The 20,870-nt window shown below is 47.7% G+C and overlaps 1 protein-coding gene across 3 annotated transcripts in view; it reads right to left on the reverse strand.

Annotated features, from left to right (window-relative positions):
* Positions 1 to 334: 334 nt before the first annotated feature.
* elfn2a (extracellular leucine-rich repeat and fibronectin type III domain containing 2a) overlaps positions 335 to 20,870 on the reverse strand; it is a 97,851-nt gene continuing 77,315 nt past the window's right edge. For all 3 annotated transcript variants that reach the window (XM_049015516.1, XM_049015515.1, XM_049015517.1), the window contains one exon: positions 335 to 11,989. In XM_049015516.1, coding sequence (XP_048871473.1) covers positions 8,886 to 11,669 — 2,784 coding nt within the window. In that variant the 5' untranslated portion in view covers positions 11,670 to 11,989 and the 3' untranslated portion in view covers positions 335 to 8,885. The remainder of the gene's footprint in view (positions 11,990 to 20,870) is intronic.

Consider the following 20,870-nt stretch of genomic DNA (forward strand, 5'->3'; position numbering starts at 1 on the left):
TAGGTCTCAAAAGGACAGATTCCTGTCACGAAAAAAGGGGTCAAAATCTTGAGTTCATTTTTTTAGTTTTCAACGTACATCCACTCAATATACACAACGATAGATTTCTTCTCATGAAAAATACAGGAATTCATGCAAATATAACACTTTATGTCATTGTCATTGATCTTTTTAACATTCTATATTCTCAATCTATTTTATATAGGTCATTGCACAACCCCGACCCCATCCATAAACAACTTACCCCTCAACCTTTGTCATTTATAACCCCCCCACCCCGACTCCCACCCACCCACCAAAAAAAAAAAAACAAACTAAAAAAAAAACACACGGAACAAGTTCAGTTAGAAAAACAGTCAAATGTTCCTTTTTTGTAAGTATACAAAACTCACAGATATCTCGCCATTGGTTGTACTGTGTCCCCCGTGTTTGGAATCGGAAACCGCATTGTGGTGAGATGAGACGGACCTCCACTGCACCTCATGTTTACCTTCCTCCATCACCGCGTTTTTGCCACATGTAGCTAACGGCCTTCAGGGCTCTCCTGCTCACACGTCCCCGGTGTCCCCCAGAAGGCTACTGCCTCTGTGACCGTCAGACATGACGATCGCTCCTTATAAGGTATACGACATCGCTACAGCATAGCACACATGCTAATACGACACAAGGGCTCTAGAATTACTTGTTTGGGCCAATAGGGCCATAGAATGATTGATAAACCTGGAGTATGAACTTTGATAAAAACTGTGACTATGACAAAAAAAAACTGTAAATACTTCTATCGTATCATATTGTCCGTTAAATTTTAGATTAAAATAAAATCTCTTTTAATTATATTCTCTCATCCAAGTTTCTGGAATTTTCAGTGGGGCCCCATTTTCCTCCAAAATTCTGGACTCCTCTCATAAGTACTGACCTTGTTGTGGCACCTTCCTGCCAGCTCCTCATCTGCACTGCCGAGACACCAGTCCGTTGTTCCTCCATCAGACACGATAAACAATGCAAGCACTCATCCAATATTGCCTCCCCCCAATGTACACACTTCAACACCCGAGGATGATAAAACCTCATTAATTGATATGTGAAGCCTTCTTGATATTAACCAGCCATTACGGAAAGCTGAGCCGGGGACCAGAGACGACCGCGATAATAACCAACTCCGCCTGCGAGTTAAGGAGCCGTCTCCGATTGTAAGAGAGGGATTACTCCTGATTGCTCCGGGATCGGCTGAAGCACGATACGCTTCGGACAATGCTGAAATGCCATCGCCCATCAACGGAATAATATCGGAAATGGACTGAAATTACGAGCCCATTGTCGGCGGGTAATTGAGACGTGCCTGATGCATGAGCCGCGTGAAAGTAAGCGGGCAGGATTTGCGGCCTCCGTATGCAAATCCATGCTCCCAGATTAGTCCGTTCCCATGACTTTGCAGTCGTCGTGTCCTTCGCTTTAAACAGCAACACATACTGCAATGGCTTTACTTTCACATTTCTTTCCCGCCAATAGGTCACGAAGTTCAACTCGCACAACGCTGATCACTGCACTAACCTTAACCCATGTAATCAATAGCTGAGACGCCATTCTGCTGTGGTGTGTTCCCTTCCCTGCTTAGCGGCCTGCATGCCATCCCATCCAACCCGTGTCTATACATGCGCAGGATTTCTCCTGCATGCGTGGCCTCATTCATGCCCGGAAGCCATGTTGGTTCCCTATTGGACTGCTCTCGGCGCCAAATAGCCAACTGAAGCTCATCTCCACTGCAGGGTACTCACAAAGGAGAATGGTGCGCACACACACACACACACACACACACACACACACACACACACACATACGCGCGCGCGTGCATGCACTCCACAGCAAGGCCGGCACTTTCACCCGGCAAACAGCGGCAAACACGCGGCGGGCAAACTCTCCCAGGCCTCCCGGGAGCCGCTGACACCTCAGCGCCGCCGCGGTGAGAGATAAAAGATCCTCGCTTTCCACCGCAATCCGTAAATCGGCACAGAGAAGCCGATTCCGGTGCCTCACGGCCGTCACGTCCTCCCCCGGCTCCCCTGCTGAAGCGATCTCTTTCCTCCTGCGTCTTACTGTACTCATCTCCGCGCACGTCTCCAAGCCTCATTTTGCACGACATGTTTTGACGGAGCATCAGTGCATTTCCACTGCTCCGCTTCCTCACTCCCCCCATCCTATCTCACCTCCTTCCACAAGCTATTGCTCTCCCCGCTCTCACTCTCTCTTTACCTTCTCCATGGAGGGCATATATAAATCCATCAGTGATGACAATGATATGTAACGTAGAGAATAAATACAAGCTTATTCTTACATAATGTGCACGCAGGAAATCAATTTGGCAGGAGAATCAGTTTTTGGTCCAGGCAAAGTAGCATTTCCCAACCCAGTCCTCAGGGACCCTCCAGACAGTCCATGTTTTTGCTTCCTCCCATGAGGGAGCAAAAATGTGGGCTGTCTGACAGTGAGCTGGGTAGGAACTAAAACATGGACCATCTGGGGGTCCCTGAGAACCGGGTTGGGAAACATTGATGTAAAGAACTCAGAGCTAAATGTTTTTATTTTTTTATATAATAAGGGTGTTCAAAGCTTAGAACGAACACTGAATTTTCAAACACAAAGTGATTCTTGTCAAATACGGGAATCAAGATGGATGGATGGAAGTCAACTTGTCATTAACCCTCCCTGCTACATCTCGGCGTTTTGAATCTCACCACGCTGCTGTTACGCAAACAGCACCACAAAGGAGGCAGGGCCCTGCTGAGCACTTTGTACTGTAGACCAGGTGATGCTCATCTGCAGAATCCCCTGGAAAGGTTCCTCACCTTAATTGCCGCAGTAAATATCCACCGAAAGTTTCAATCACCACCTCGGATACTTCAGTCGATAAAATATACAAATTTACAATCGGGGGGAGTCACTCTGGTGTTGACCGTCTGCTGTATAATTAAAATATAATTAATGGAATGTAATTATACGATATACGCATCACAACTGGCTCCATGGAGATACCTTCAATGGATTGCAATTTGTAAACAGGGCCAACATCATAAAATTCAATTGGGAACCCTGAGTGCAATTCGGTCAGCTGTTGAAGATCTTGACCCAACAGATTTGTGCCCAAATGGGCCAGTGTTTTATGGCTTGTGACCTTAGCCAAGACCTCCTGTAACTACACGACTTTCCATCATCGCACCACAAACCTGCTGCCCTTCCAGAGGACAAGATGAGGTTCGAAAACCTCCCCCTTGTTCACAGTTATGGTTACACAAATTATGGGCTATTTCATATACAAGTGAGCGAAATTAAAATGACTGATCACATGGTGGTCAATGCCTTGACACCCCATAATACTTCTGACCTCAATTCTATAATAAACAAATGCAATACACCCCTTTTAATTTCATTCTGACAGTCCATTTGCTCTGTCTGACAAGCAAGAAATGACTTTCCTCTTGAACAGCTAAATAATCCGTCGAGAGTTATTGTCAGAGTGATTCTATTTAAATGTGTTCTTACATTGGCCAAGCTGTGTGCTGGTGGCAAGTTCCCACTATGGTTAGAAGCATTTAAAAGCGGTTAATTTAAACCCAATGGGAAAATGACTGTAGCAGAGCTGAAAGCTACAAACATCTAGGGTCACTTGGAGGCTGTAGAAACATGCCTGAGGCCTCGTCTGCTTTGGACGATTCGTTCATGCCTCACTGAAGCGTCGCACAATGTTGTGTCAGCAGCTGGAAAACAACGACCAGTCACGACAATTAGCATGACGACAAACTTTAGCTAAATGCGGCTCTCCCGCACTAAACTGCTAAGGGTAGATATATCATTGTACAGTACATACAGTACAGTCCAGCAGGTGCTGTCGCATGGACTATCTATGTTCTCAGACGACCCGTTGTCATGGGGTCCCAGAGGATCATGGGAGGGAGGAAGCTAGCAAATCAACACTAGGCCATAGCTTGTGCCGCTACTTGTCGCCCTCGCAGTGCCATAGGGATTACAATGAGGCCAAGAGCACAAATACAGCCACCAGCCTCTCCCCCCCCACCCCCACTGTTGGCCACCCGTATGTTTAACATTGTCAACATGACTGAAAAATGGCTCAGAATGCAGTGCGGAAGGATGCCAGTGTCCAATAAACCGGGGAAATACGAAAAGATGTCTGCTGCAGTAGTCATCGCACGTCGATGGCAAGACTGCCGGAAGCTTTGCAGTGTCCTCCTCAGTAAAGAGCAGTGAGCAGCGATGCATAATGCATGCGACCCAAGACAGCCACTGTTCGGAGGAATAAATCCTCAACCCAACAAGCGGTGGGGCATTGCTTCCTGACAAACAAGCGGGGGTTGTGTCCCATTTAACGGCGATGATACATGGGAGGAAACGTACATCTGGGTCTCGTCGTTGTCCTTGTGAATCTCAGGGGCTGCAGACCACCGCGACGTCTCAGTTTTGCGTAAAACTGCAAAGATGCGTCTGACGCCATTAACTGGCAGTCGGGCTTTCATGACGTACCTGGGCCAGTCTGCTTTCAAATGGAGCCTTTATATCAAGCTAATGGCACCGGAACACACTGATGCGCTTCTTCTGCATGAAGGCCTACTTGTATCATAGAAAAGATCATCTTCCCTCGAAATGCAGAGAAAGGTATCCAGGAACACTCAAGCCCGCTGAAGACGATCAGCTAAAGCTATGTATTAGGGTAATGTGGAACCACCTTCCACAGAGGGTCTAACTGCACATACTGTATGATACAACAAAAACCTTAATTAGTCAAAACTTATGCTTGAGCCACAGTGGTGGTCTATAGGACCCCTGATAGTGAGTTTTACCAGAACCAGAATTGCAACTTTTACTGTTTTATTGTTCTGGTTGAAAACATTCTCACCTTCTTTTACTTTTATCCCTCTTTTTATGTGCATCCCTGACAAGCTGTGCACATGGTCAAGCACAAGAAAAATCTGAGATGAAAGATGTTTAAACTTTGTAAACAGATGTGACCACATTCCCAGTCCTGAATTCTGTCACCCTGCCTCTAAACGGAAACACAGAGGACCTAATCAGGAGAGCCACTGAAACGATTTCACAGTCCATATCCTATACATGCATCCACAGAATGCTGATGAAATGGGCATAAAGACAGCTCTGGACACGTGAAAACCAAAATAAAGGAAACAAAACGTTCAATTTCAGTGTCAAAATGTCAGTTCCGTTTACATTAGTGGGATAAAATATACCAAAACAACTTGCCGTTAAATCTATAAACACATACGCTGGTAGCACTGATGGGGGTGTTTGGCACGTGTTTGTTTTCACAGATGTTTAGGTCCTTGTCCTTTGTCACCACAATAGCTTGTTTTTGTTTTTTTTTTTTTGGGGGGGGGTACTTTTAAAAAGATTATTTATTTCTGTAAACGTAGATAGGAAATTCAGTCTTAGCCTTCTCAAGTGATTAGGCGCGTCCGTGTGTCTTCACATTTTCTGTCTGATCATTTTAAAACGAGATCTTATTTACTTAGTCTACGCTGAGACTGTCACAGTTAACCTCCGGTAGCAGTTCCTCTGTGGGGGGTGTTTCTGTGATGGGAGGGGGCAGCAGTAGGAAGTCTCTCCGGCAGAATACAGCGTTCATTCAGTTTGCATGGCTTGAAAGCGAATGCTACGCCGCCGCCGGACTAGACCGGATCGGAAGTGAACGTCATCCCAGCTGCAATGCCTGAATCTATGCACCGATGATTTTATCAGGCTCTGCGTAAACAATGTCACGTCTGATTGCGCTACATCTCTAAGAAACATTTAAATCGTGTCTGCATGCAATGCACGTTAATTTAACATACAGGTAATGTCGACATTTACTAAGCTTCCCATTATAGATTAAGAATGAGTGCAAATTAGAGCGCAAAATAATTCGAGTGACGTTTTTTTCCCTGCAGACACGGAAATCTGACCGGCAGCATTTCGTTAGATGCCGACAGAAAGCAGATGGGCTTTCGGTACCGAGCTGAGCCAGCTGAGCGCATGCAGGCTGAATGAACACTGACATAAGTGTTTATTAGTTGTTAGTTTGGTTCCATTTTATAACAAGAGATTAAAATCAGACTTAGACAATGGAAAACGAAATCCATCCGCGCCCCTGGGTCACGGTGACATGTTGCTTCCCCTTTCTTCGTACCACGTGTCATGCATCTAAATGCGTTGATTTTATAACTGGCCAAAATGGGTGAGATAAAGTCAAACTGGAGTCTAAACTTTAAGCTTAAGTTGACAACTACAAAACAAGACATGCAGCCACTTATAAAAGCGATCCCACTCCAGTCTACTTGTCCTTATATCTGATGTATATCTCCATCTCAGGGAATTCCCTTTTCTATATTAACACAGGTGTTAAATCTGAAGGAGAACTTCACATTAGCTGTACCCAAGACCACTGGCAGGTGGCAACTTGAACTGCAGGAGCTGCCGTTGTCACAGTGTCCTCCTCGGTTACCAGAAGGGGGAGTTTGTCTCCATATTCAACGTAGTAATCACCAATGGAGGGTGCTGACCTTAGGCCGAAAGCCAAAGGTGGAAACAGGCTAATGGTGTCGACTAGCGAAGAAGCAAATTCCTTTTAATCAAATCAAACCAGCCTGACAGCACTTATAATTCCCTCAGTCGCCCTGTGACACCTTTTTGGCTGATTGCTAATTAATTTGTCTAATTAAACTGGACATGAATGATGCGGCAATCTAAAAAAAGATGTATGAATTAATTAAATGTGTCTCTCTCTTTAGGATTCACTCTGCATTATATTAGTCAACAAAACTAGGCCACGTAAAGGAGGGAAAGCAGATTTAGGTGAGAGAGTCACAGGTAACAGGCATACGGTAGCTAAGCCAAGAGGTGCACACCGACTCTCTCCCAAGGGGCCTCCCTACTGGTGTACAAACGTGTGATGTACTAGTTTCAATTCACATCTACAGCGGCAAGAAGTTCAGTCCTGTTTACAAGTAAGTTAAGACACTGTGGATAAAAATGCATCTACACACGAAAGTTACGGAGTGATGTGGAAGCCCATCCAGGAAAATCTTTCCATGCCTTAGGCGAGGGCTCTGTGAGGCCCTGCACCTGTCCTGTCCTGTCGTCCTATCCTGTCGCCCTGTCCTGTCGCCCTGTCCTGTCGCCCTGTCCTGCCCTGTCCTGTCGCCCTATCCTGTCCTGTCATCCTGTCCTGTCCCGTTGTCCTGTCCTGTCATCTTGTCCTGTCGCCATGTCCTGTCCTGTCGCCCTGTCCTGTCCTGTCGTCCTGTCCTGTCCTGTCGCCCTGTCCTGTCCTGTCATCCTGTCCTGTCATCCTGTCCTGTCCCGTTGTCCTGTCCTGTCATCTTGTCCTGTCCTGTCGCCCTGTCCTGTCCTGTCGTCCTGTCTTGTCATCCTGTCCTGTCCTGCCCTGTCCCGTCCCGTCCTGTCATTTGCCCTTCCAGTCACAGGGAGGCGGACGATGAATCCCAGCTGCTCCTCTGATGTCTTTGTCCACGTTTCTAATGCGTATTGGGGGGGCAGAGCCTGGCAGCCCAAACACGGCACGAGGCAGTGCGTGCTGCACAGAACAGACCGGATGCACGCCACTTCGACCTCAGTGACCTTTCAAGCGCATGGAGATGGGCAGGGCTACAGGGGAGGGGGGTTAACGTGCTGTTCTTTCAGGATGAGCAAATGGGCACTACCCTTGGGGGGGGGGGGTCGGTGACAGTGATGTAAAATAAAGCACCCCAGTAGCTTTAGTGATGTTACCATAAATGGCGGTACTTATTTAGCCTTTACCTCCCGACCCCCCCCCCCCCCCCCATGTAAGAGTGTTAGCACTGGGCTGAAAGGTCTGCACAGTACGATTGAAAGCAGTTATTTGCATGACTGGTGAAGGTAATTTTCTGTTTGTTCGGGCTGCATTGTCACATTATTGTCTTGTTTATTAATAATTTCTTTTTAAAATACAGTGCCCTCTCAAAGGTTACCTTTTTCGGTGGATACAATTACCCGCTGCACTCAGTTGTCTGAGCGGAACACCAGGGCCATTTTCCCTGCCAGCCCGAAGTGAGACCGCGGATGTGGATCTCCTGCTGAATGTTTACGCTGCCATCATGAAACCCCCTCAAGGTGCTTCTCGGCAACGGTCGCTAGCAGGACGCCAATGACGCCAAGCCGTACCGCGACACTCGGGGGTAGGGGGGTTAGCATGGATGCAGGTGGCACTGCAGAAAGTTTGGTTCAGCTCCTGACATTGCGCCGAATGTGAAGGACGTGCTCGTCGCTGATCTGGAAATCTGCGCGGTGCCCTACATGCTGCGCGGTGCTCATGCAGGTGCATGAACACAGCGCCACACGGCGGCTTAGCGGCCTCTCGGAGCACGTGGCCACCTCGCCGCTGGGTGACTAAACCCTTATCTGTTCTTCGATAATGAATTAACAAAAGACACAATTTAACTGTCCATCCCCACCTCAGTGTGTCAACTCAAGCATTTTTTGTTTCGGTATCACGTCTAATTTCCCCAGTTTTGGTTTATTAAATATTTCTCCTACCAATACAGAGGAAGCCGTGGTAATTAACAGAAAAGTACCGGCTTTAAAAATTTGACATAAACAGTTGCCTCCTTGACATATTGACTTGGATCGCATTGTTCTGTCCTGTGATTAATATTTAAGAGAGACTTGGAAAACCTGCTTGACTTTAGGTGTATTTTTAAACTAAGGGTCCACCACTCCTCCCCCCCCACATCCCTACGGTGGATTGTAAGGCTCTGTCGAGGATCAAAATGTCAGGCAACAGAGGACTCTGCTCTCCAGAGAGTTCCCCTCCTGCTGTGTCTCCCCCCCCGCCCCCCCCCCACTCACAGCTTTTGCTGCGCCGAGACACCCTTCCAGTAGTCAAGGATGTCATGCAGATCCTCGTCCTTGGCGAACTGTACCTTCTTCCGGAGAGCGTGGCCGGCAGCGACATAGGAAGCCTCTTCCCGGGCACTCTTCTTGTAGGGGCGGAAGCGCTCCCAGATCCTGAGCGTGCTCTCAGAGGAGTACTCAGGGCTAGAGGAATATCCAGAGTAGTTGCGATGGCGGGGGGAGAGCTGGGAGTAAGCGGCGTCCCTCTTGCTGCGGGTGAGGGGCTTGAGGAACGAGGCCTTCTGAGTGGGGGAATCAGCGGGTCCCTCGTAATACAGAGCCGGGAATGAGTGCCGGTGCTCGGAGCAGTGGTAGTCCGGATGCACTTCCAGGTGGTGTTGGCCTCCTGTGGCAGCCCCCCCACTGCCTGCACTGCCAGCACTGCTGCCCCCATTGGTGCCTCCGCCGCCATTGGCACCGCCTCCTTGGCTCCCCATCAAAGGCATCCTTTCCAGAGGCTCCCCACAATCCACGGGGCTGCCCTTCTCTGAGTACTTGCAGGAGTCTGGGCTACGAGGCTCCGGAACTTCTAAGCTGAATACACGGGTGTTTTTAGCTGGCCCACTGGAGGAGGAGGATGAGGAGGAGGAGGTGCTGCAGCGGTTCTTGACAGGGCCTATGACCACCACAGCTGCATCTGCGCTCAGCTGTCTCTGGAGTGGCCGGGCAGCGGTAGCCGGCGGAGGTTCCCGGTAGGGGGGTGAAAGAAACCCCCCACCGCTAATCCCCGGCCGCTCCGACAGTGGCAGGACAAGGGGGAGTGGGGGAGGAGGAGGGATTTTTGGAGATGCGAGGACCTGGCATCCCTCGGTGATCCCGGAAGCCAGGGGAATGTGTCCCCTAGCTAAGGATGGGATGCAAGCCGATGAAGGAGAGGTGGGGTTGTCCATTGCAGTGGTGACAGCAGCGGCTGCAGCGGCCACAGAAGCAGAGTCCAGCTTAAGTGCATCAATGCAATTGTTTATGATCTGGTTCACCTTGTCCACCTCCTTAGCAATGGTAGAAATCTCGGAGACAGAGCCCCGGCCGTCATCGTCAGAATCTTCAATCAAGTCTGTTCCGTTGCCCTCCCTTAGTTTCTCATCGGCAACCCTGGACATGCTGCCATCTCTAATTCGGTCCTCCCCGGCTGCAGAGGTCCTCACATCCATGTAGTTGCCCTTGTTGGCTGCCATTACTTCTGAGAAGGTGGTGGACATCTTCCCCTCTTGTGGGATAGACGAGAGACGGGAAGAGCTAGTGTTAGCTGAGCCCTGCATCATCCCGGAGCTGGTAGAGGAAGAGGGGGGGAGCTTACTTTGGTGGTGCTGGTGATGCGCCTGGTCATGGAATTTCTGAACAACGGAGAGGTCATTGGCAGCCGCGGCAGCAGCCTCAGGCCCGTACCGCATCTCCAGGATGGTTTTCTTAACGCTAATGGACTTCTGCTTCTCCTCCTGCATCCGTCGCTTGCGCAGGCAGTAGTAGACCACCCCCAGCACGATAAGCATCCCGAAGAGGCAACCCAGGATGGTCATAATGTAATGCGTAGTGGTGGAAGTGCTGGGCCGCATGTCGTCGGGATTCTGCATGCGCGTGGCGAAATGGAGGCACGTGTGGTTGTAACGCTGAGAGTTGCGGATGGAGGCCACGCAGAAGGTGTAGTTAGTGTGTGGTTTGAGATTGTTCAAGGTGATGATCTCCTTCTTGTTTTTGAGGTTCATTATGTCAGACACATAGGTGTGGTTATACTGTACCAAGATGTACATCTTGCTGTAGGGCCTGGGGATTTGTACCAGCAGGGAGGCTGAAGACAAGGACACATGCTGCAGCTTGATGCTGGGACTGTACGTGGGATCGGTGGTGGAGGATGTAGTGGGCTGATGGTAGAGCCCCATGCGGTCGGATATGTCTGGGCCCAGGCCTGAGGCATCTGAGTCAGGTGGTAGCGAGGTGATGCCAGGAATTATCATCCCGTCCCGACACATAGAGGACAGGATAGCTCGGGCGTTGCGGCTGTGGCCTGTGACGGGACTAAGCAGGGGAAAGCCGGCAAATTCACGTGGCGTCTCGCACTGCAGCCGGTCGTATGTGTGGGTGACATTGTTAAAGGCCTCCAGCCAGGTGAGGAAGCTGTACAGCTCACAGCCACAGTGAAAGGGGTTCCCCGCCAGCTCGCACACTGACAGTCGGGTGAGGCTGGTGAAGGTGGAAGGGTCTAGGCGGGCCAGCTTGTTGGAGGACAGGTCAAGGCTGCTGAGGCTAGGACACTCCCAGAAGGCGTTGTAGGCTATCATCTCGATCAGGTTGTGCTGGACAAAGAGGCACTGCATGCGGCCCAGACCGCGAAGCATGCCCTCCGTCAGGTTAGTCAACTTGTTGTAGCCTAACTGCAACACCTGTAGGTTGGCTTGGCCAGCGAAAGCCCCATCCTCAATGTAGGAGATCTCATTCTTGGTGAGGTTGAGGTCCGTCAGGTTGGTGAAGCGGCTCAGCGACGAGAAGAAGACGGCCTTCAGCTTGTTCTCATTGAGGCGCAGGTCGTGCACCGTGCTGTTTATGTGCTGGGGGATGGTCTCGTAGGGGGGCTGGTTCTGGCTACAGATGGCCAGCCACACGTAACCCTTGTCCCCCTCGATGAGCCAGCAGTCGGCCCGCACTGGCGTCAGCAGGTGGAGAAGGAGCATAAAGGGAAGAAGGAAGAGGACCAGAATGGTAGGGCTTGTAAGTGAGGGGAAGTGAAGCCAGTTAGCCATAATGAGTACAAAATAAGGTGGATAGCAGGATTCTCGAAAGACGTAGGAAGAGAGCAGAGGGTGCTGGGCAGTGCTTCACCTCCAGGGGGCCACAGGTGAGGATAAGCAGTATAGGCTGACGAGACACTTGTGGAGAAACAGGTTTCCTGAAGACAGTCACAGCTGTGGCATCGGCATTGGGGAGTGCACAGTCCCCATTTCAGGTCTTCCGTGTTGGGCTACGGTACTGGACGTGACAGAATTTACTCATGGCCTCGCCTCAGTCTTCTTCTCCGCTCCCCCAGCAAAGTCTGATCAACATCCACCGGCTTCAGTCGGACCTGCAAAAGGAGGGTGAGAGATCCATTAGGGTTCCCGACGTTTAATTTTACATCAAGCACAAGTTGATTAAATCCTTTTTTTCACACGGCTTCTTGTTCTGGACTTTGATGTTTGTGCACATTACTAATAAATGTGGCTGTTTTAACTGGACGTTGGCAGGAGAAAACTTAATTCATTAATCAGTAAGAAAGGAACTATTGGGACCTCACAGTGCATCCATGGACAGTGTAATTACAAGAAACCCAAGTTCACGAACACCATCTGACATGCAGTCGGGCTTCACAAGTCTAACACTTCTAACTTCTACATGCTAAAACAGGGCTGACTGAAAGGCCATTTTCCTAATCTCAAGTTTATCTTTTAAGGCAATGAAAAGCTTTGAAAGAAAATTGCAGCATTAACTACAGTGCAAGTAAGTTGAGCGTCAAATGTCTCACAAATACAAATATTATTACAAGACATTTACTACAACACATTATATAAACTGTGTTTTTCTTTTTTTCATGATTTGGGGAGTCACTAATATACAGCATCACACCTGTGCCTGACACAACATTACTAAAATGTGGGAATTTGCACACGGCCTGGTTCCCGGGTCTGTAAAATAATTATAATTCAGGCTTTAGCCTGCATTGAAAGTAGGGGCAGGAGCAGTAATAAGCCTAAGTTTTCACTACAGCACTTATCCAGCGGGACATAATTGTCTAACTGATGCGGCGCTCTGGCAGGACGGAGCAGACACGCACAAATGCATCCGTCGTGAATTTATTTCAAGAGCGGATGCCTGATATCTGGGTCCGTGCAACACAAATGCAGATGCACAAAGGCATTCGTTGTGATTCATCACAGGAGCAGATGCCCTATATCTGGGACCATCCGACGTCCCAAAAATGTACAGATTTTTTTCTTCTTCATCCCAGTGGTACCAGTCACCTAACAATGTCTTTAACCTTGTACCACTGCTTACACTGAAGGAGACCACACCAGCAGACCACAGGAAAGGCATGTAGACAGGGGCCGACTGTGAAATTCGGCCTTGGGAGACGAACATAGTATGCACCTGTTTGATTGTCTTTTTTTTAAACCTTGTTCTCTCATGTAAGTCCCTAAGTTAGTCACCTCTGTCCATCATTAAAGCTCAACTGTCCCTAACATATGGACTGGGAAGGACCAAGGTCCGGAACTGCTGCCTCCTCAAACAGCCACCCACGCCCACCGACAGCTACTTGTCCCCCTATGCGGCGAGTGGCACCATGCAGGATGACTGGCGCCGCTCCCCTGATGCAGCTAAGTAGTCCAGTACTACAGGAACCGTCGCTGGTGAAGAGGCGACATGTCCCAGTTCAGGCAGGAGCTAAATCGGGACGGGAGCCTTTTCTGGCCGAGGTGCTCGAGGCGCCGTATTTACGATGTGAGGCTTAGCGTAGCCCCTCAAATCACACGGCTGCGTTTGCGCTTCTCGAGGGGTGGGACTTCCAGGAACTTCAGCGTATATGTCAGAAACAAGTCGTGGGATTTGATGGCGGAGAACAGGCACACCCCTCATTAACACACTTAAGGCCAATTCATACTCTCTTGTCTGCATGTGCTTTTAGTTGCAGATTTCAGTTTTTTCTATCCATTGTCAAAATTCAAGCTTTTAAATTACTCCAGTTAATTCAGACCAGTTGGGCCGAATTGACAAAAAAACAGTGATCGATCCTTCTGCCATAACCAGTTATCTGGAACAGGGTCACTGCGTCACTGGAATGTCTTTCAGGATGCACTGGGCCAGGATCCCCCTGGGCAGGACGGCACTGCATCACAGTGTACATGCTCAGAAAGAGCATCAGAAATAAACAGCAATTTAGAGACACTAATTCACCTAAAGAGGTTGTGAAAAACAGACCCCTTAAGACCAGCGTTACCTCATTTCATTTCTACTGTGTTCAGTTACACAAATAAAGCTCTGTTTTGAGATAAGACAACTTTACCTTCTTCACTGTAAAATGAGCTGAATTTTCACGGTTTATGTTCCATTAGGTCTCCGGATTTATATTTATAAGTGGTTCTGCATGATAGCCAAGAACTAAAATGAAATTTAAATAATACATTATTCAAAATGGCAGAAGCAGTTGTAGTTCACTATACATCTGCTTTCTATTGCTAATCTAAAATATAACATGTGCTGTGTTTATCACAGGATGGATGACAATTTTAAGATATTCCGGACGGTTATATTTGTGTGTCATAAAAGGACAATGATCTGGGTGATTCTGGTACAAGTGAAATCACACACACATACTGCCTGATTCTCCGTCTTTACCTCTCTCACAAAACAGCACGTTTTCTTTCTTGTCTTTTATTGCATATTCTATGGATATTCAGGGACTGACGTAAACGGCATGGTAACTAGTACACATTCGGCATATAATGCAATATGTGTGGAAATTTCTGGTCGTAACGCCGCAAATGCACATATAAGTAGGCATTTGTGCCGTGATGACAAGATATTGCCTCTCATTTTAACCTTTTTGGACAGAGTGCATACCTCATTTGCAGTATAAAGGTTAAAATGCACAGTAATTTCTTGTCACAATGCACAAATGCACATTAAAAAATAGTATGTCCCAGTACTTTTTACAGGAAACACGCACTGGCGGACCAGTTATGTCAGTGCCTGTCTATATTGCATATTACTTGTATATTGTATATTTTCTATGCAGTTTCACCAGCTTTGGTCAGCTGGCTGGTCTGAGGTTTTCCGGTCTGCTCGCTCATTTACATGTGTGTAACAGTTTTATTATCTAGCAAATAGTCTCTAGGGTTTGCAAACGACCCCAACACTTTTGATGTAGCTAATTTTAGGTTTTTAATGGAATAATATAGATTTGCGTAAAGAGGGGCTTGAGAGCGCGTGTCCTCCGTCAGAACCCGGACCACTCTCAAGCCCCGAAACGTCATTCCGAAAGACACTATTTTACGGGATGCCGGAAGTATCAAAGCGTATTGCTTTTTTCCGCGCTAATAAGCAAAATGTGCACATTAACCTGTCAATTTTGACAAAACGTTTCATGTCTCACTCCAAAGTACCGAAGTAGCAAAGGAGTACCCTAGTTTGTTTGGCACTTTTGGTACAGGAACTTTTGGTACAGGAACTTTTGGTACAGGAACTTTTGGTACAGGAACTTTTGGTACTTCTACTTGACCGGAAATCAAAGGAAAGTGAAAGTACCAAAAGTACAGTACTTGGTGCGGTGGAAAAGCGCCCTTAGTTTTGATATAGACTTATTTTTAGTCTTATTTTTGAAAAGTGTAGTCATATGCTATAATAAATAAACGGAGTATTCTACAGATGGGCAGAATTGTTTAATATGAGATATTTTTATGTGACCTACAACTCCTCACACACATACTTTAAGGCAAAGACGTGCGTGCTGTCTGTAGTTAGGAGAGCTGTTCAACACATGTACATTACGATGTAATCATCAATTTATAAATTATTAAGCCAGACCTCACACATGTTTAAGGAATGACTGCCACAGTAGCGAAACGTAAACAACGGCTTCTGTCGTAACATTTCTACATCTCTGAGAATGACGTATTGGGGCTTGCGAGTGGAACGCGTTATCTCAAGCCCCTCCAGCAGCCAGGTGCTCGTGAAAATTTCTTGCGTGAGTGTTCGAGTCTGTGAGTATGAGAGTCACATCAGATACATGACAGTTGGCAACCCTGTGTGCGTAAACTGTATGTCATTGTTCACCATTCTGTTATTTATTGTCCATCATTATGTTACATCTGCAGGGAGGCACCAAGCATGTATGACAATAAAGCTGTAGAATCCTTTAAAACCAGCCACACACACACTGACACACATAACTTTGTATGCACACACAGAAACATTTTTCACGGTAAAAAGCATTCCCCTCCACTCGGTTCGCTCGCCCTCCCTGTACTGCACTCTCTCTTTCCTCCCTCTCCCTTGTGGCTTTTGACCTGTTAGAGTACTGGTCTAATTAAACGGTCTCCATAAAGGTAGCTCCAGTGTGGTGGATGGGGGAGCCAGATCACGGAAGCAAGAAGAAAGTGTACAGCAGGGGAACGGCGGCAGTAAAATATTTCACCTCATTATATTACACATATACATACTGTATATATTATACTTGTTTTGGGAACTTAATCAATGTGGATTTTATTTCTTTTCTTTTCTTTGAAATAAAAAGCAGTTAAATTAAGATCCCTGGCATCCTTCCCAGTGTGTGCCCACCTCATTCAGTGGGAGTCCTAGGATAGGCTCCAGATGGATGGATGGATGGACTGACTGACTGATGGAGGGAGACATTTTCACATTTGTTTTCCACATGGTTGAATGAAGGAAAATACAATTTTTTCTTCCATTATTTTTATTATTGTCATTTTCTCTGATGACCTGCTCTGAATTGATTCACCATTTTTTGCTGCATCCATTCTTTGCATGTCTCCACCCCTCACAGAGCCCCTGTCAGCCCTGGGGAGGGCGGCTTGCTCTGGTTGGTTGCCTGCTCCCATGACATCATTAAATTAAACCATGCTTTTACAATCGTACAAAACATCCTTAAAGAACCTTGAAAGGTTTCGAGTAGCAGTAAGCAGGAAGCAACCAACCACAGAGAGACTGATAGTCTGCAGCTATGTATTGTGGGTAAAAAAAAAAATTATAATAAAAGCTCAAGGTTCAAGACGTGTAGCAGAGGAGTTTGCTGGAGACGCATGGCTGGAACAATGCAAAGTGCATGAAAATGTATCATTTATATTAGCCATGGGAGACACAAGCCTCACGCCAAATGGGAGCCGCCAAACTAACCAGCGAGATCCTGGGTAACATCAGGCAGCGGCTGACAGCCCATGGCGAGCGGGGAGACACTGCAGATGGTGCGGTGCGGAAACCTGCCTGCGGGGAACAACAGTGCCTATTTTGTCACTCGTCCCCCAGGGTTCCTCTGACAGCGGCGCTGTGTAGCCGCGATAGAGACGCCGGTGTGAGAACCAGACCGCCATCCCAGCCTCCCTGGAGCTCGCAGGTTTGGCCCAGTTAGCAGCCTGGAGAGGGTCTCCTTCATGTTCAAGCCACCCGCCGTCCTGGGTCTGGAAGCAGGCCCTGCCGGGCTTCGGCGCCGAGCGCCTTGTGAATTTGGGGCGCGGCGTCTCCGGCCCCCCAGGCACGGCACCGTGTAATCTCGCCCTCCCCAGCTACATCCCACAGGCACTAGTGACTTTCCCCATCCCCGCTGTTCCTGTTCTCCTGGATAATGCATCATGGGTACACACACGTCTCAGCTTTCCTTTCACAGCATGTCAGGGAAGTATCACATCTCATATCACACCCCTCCCCCATCTCCTTATTCTTACCAGCCGTCTCCTGTACCTACTGGCTCGGCTGATCGCCCATCGTACCCTGGGCTTTCCTAGCTCTGGTTAACCCTAGACACCAGTGTCTGCCATAGCCAGGCTCGCTGAGCCGCAGTGCGCATTCGCCGGCTCGCTCTCGCCGTAGATCCTTATTAACTGCTATTTACTGACCCGTCAATTGAAAGTATGGCAAGAATCGCGGCACTTAAAGTCAAACACTGTAATTTTCCGGACGTGTTGATTTTGAGGACTGCCTGTGATACAATGAGGAAATACTCACAGCTTGGATTGTTATTTTATAATCCCTTTGCGTAAATTTTTGAGCTTGAACCAAATGTTACACATTTTAATTAAATCTAAGGCTTGAAGTTATTCAATCTTTTAATTGCTTAATCGTTCAATGGCTGAGAATAATTGATGTGTATATATATATTTAATTAGTTTAATGAAAAAACATAAACGAACCTTTTTACCATTACAGTTATGTTATTCCTTGTACAGCATAAATTTAAATTATAATGAGACTTTGGCAAATTAATGTGGCTAAATTAAAGTAAGACGTCGACGGATTCATCCATCCGTCCCACTTCAGAATCACTTATCGATTGCGGGGTCATCGTGAGCACTGAGCCTATCCCAGGAAGTACAGGGCAGAAGGCAAGACACCGCATGAGGATTAACCTGCAAGCTCCACATCAATCCCCCAACCCAGTACTTAGCAGACCTTATGGCGTCGAATTCCATTTAACGCGGCTTCGACTCCTCTATTTTAATGTTTTCACCATGGACATCCTTATATCTAATGACTGAACTAAATATACTTTGAATGTAATTAACAGAATGCGTGCATTAATTAACTTACTTCCTAGATTTAAATGAAATCTTAGTCCGGAAAAAGACAAAAAATACCGATAATCCGCAGTTTCAATGGAGCAAGCGGCATGGCATTGAACTGTTGGTGCGCAGAGGCAGTCTACAAAGCATGGAAGCTCCCAGAACATTTAATTAACAACATTAACATAAAACAGAGACCTAATAAAAAAATCGTCAGGCACAGACTAGTTAACAACTAGGAGATAATATGAGCGGCTCTGACAAAATGAGAGGAAAATGTCCCTAACAATGTTTCCATTGATCAAGTCATTAGTTTATGTTTTTGCTTTTTAAAAACCGTGTGATATTTGGCAAAGTGCATCTGGGCAATTGGCAGCAAAGGGTCCCAGCAGTGGGCTGAGGGTTCGAGTCCAGCGTGCGATGGACGTCTTCCTCAAGCTCACATGCTGCTCCAATTTGCACCCAGACAGGTGGTTTAGGTGGTGTTTCGTCTATGTGTTAGTGCACCTTCCGCTGCGTGTTGTGCTTCCCAGGACCGGCTGCCGGATCACGTCCATGCTCTGCTGCAGAGGTCGGCAACCTGGAAACCTGGTCCTGGAAGGCTGGGCTCTAGCAGGTTTTCCATCCTACCTGTTGCTGCCTGAGGTGTGGTTCACCAGAGACCAGGTAGGTTAACCTGCTGGATACCAGGGCTGTGTAGCCCTGCTCTACTGGATACACTGGTATGGTGGATGGATGGATGGATGGATGGATGGACAGATGGATGGACAGATGGATGGATGGATTTATTCACCAAGCAAATATGCAAAATGAATTTTACTTGGTATGAAAGGTGCAGATGCACGGGCAGAGAGGCATGGCTCTGGCACGAAGGTGGGCTCAGGCTGGGCCTGTGGGTCACGTACACACTCCCAGCAAAGGTGTAAGCCTGTCAGCCTACAATACCACAGGCAGCCTGTGGAGGGAGCATATGCCAAGGGGGCTGCATATCAGCCCCCGTACTTAGCTGTGGGGGACAGGCTCCTTTTATCAACAACCTCTCTGGGCAAAAGGGCTACCTGAGGCAGGAAATGACCCTGCCGCTATTGCCATGGAGACCGCCGTAGGGATGCTGCCGTCCAGGATGTGACTTCCTGCAGTGGGAAAATAGGCTCTGCGGGGGGGAACGCTGCACACATGCGCCGCACCCCTCCTGGGCGTCAGGGCGAGGAAACTGGGCACTTGCCAGGGATTTGACAGGTATGTATACAGGGGCGGCTGGGCTGTTAGGGATGTGGATTCGATTCTCCGTCACATCAGACCAACAGTTTAGGATGATATTAATGTCACTTTATCTGCCCAGGTGAGCTGTTTTATTTCAGGAAGCTGGCTAAGCATCAGTGGGTTATAGGCTCGAATCCAGAAAGTGTCTGAGAAATGGGTCTGGCCTGAAATATATATGTGGACCAAAGTGGATGGATGATACCTTCATCTGCTCAGTAAAACCCTGAATTATATTTTATCAGGTTCTGTAGCTATAGGTCCACATCCTGAAGGTGCTCAGAAATAACTCATTAGTTTTATTCATCGTCTAAGCATGTCAGGCTTGTGGGAAATCAGTTTCTGTTTATGAAAATAATCATGTTGTGTTTTTAGTGCTAGAAAATATTACTTATTAAACCCCATCTGTTTCTCCATCTGATGGCCTTTTAAGTGAGACCATCCATTCAAAGAATCCTGTTACTGGTATGAAACCAGCAGAATTATACGCGAGATCCTTGCATCTTAAGTGACGAATGACTAATAATTTTGTTTCAGTGGAAATTTTTGTAGCACTATGCCGTAAAAAGGTCTGGCTGCCCGAGAGGAACGACCCCACTGGATGTAAATGTTACAGGCATTAAACAAAAGCTGAAGCGCATTTCGACTCTCCTTGCCATCTCTCCAACAAGCAACAAGGGTGAGACTCTAAAAATTGCACAGGAAGCCAGATGTCACCCAGCAACCATGGATCAGACGTAAAGCGAGGGCGAGGCACACACACACATACACACACACACACACACACACACACACACACACACACACACACACAGAGGATTTTATACCATTTAGGCCCCAGGGTGCTGATGGATTACCAGCGGGACAGTCATTACTCAGCAAAGCCGCGATTCAGTGCCACTGTGACTGTGTCTCCTGTGATTCTCTAGTGCTTCTCGGTGGGTTTATGCAGGACGGTGACGGCGTGCAAATTTTTTGCCCATTTTTAATAAAACGGTTATGGTGCTGCTGTGTGACAACCATGGAAATTTCCGTAGAAACCCATCCTGCCATCGCTGCTTATCAGGTAGAGGGTAATGGAAAGTCTGGAGCTTATTCCAACCAGCATGGACCCCGAGGCAGCGGATTCCCTGGACGGGACGGCCGTCTCACAAGCAATTCAGAGGCATCAGATCACCTCAGCGCATGTTTGTGGACTGTGTGTGGAAACCCTCTCATCGCACAGCGACACAAACACACCCACGTTCTTCCAGAAAGTCTTCCTGTCCTCCAGAAAGGACACAGTCCTGTTGCCAAGCGACAAGAACATCAGCAGCAGCTCCTCGATGTTGCGGGGACACGCCAGTGATTTTACTCGAGAGTGTCCTGGCTGTATCTCGAGAGAGTTTTCCGAATCCTTAAGGTCTCTTTGTGTAGTGT

This window comes from Brienomyrus brachyistius, chromosome 5, assembly GCF_023856365.1.
Source record: "Brienomyrus brachyistius isolate T26 chromosome 5, BBRACH_0.4, whole genome shotgun sequence".
Taxonomy (NCBI): domain Eukaryota; kingdom Metazoa; phylum Chordata; class Actinopteri; order Osteoglossiformes; family Mormyridae; genus Brienomyrus; species Brienomyrus brachyistius.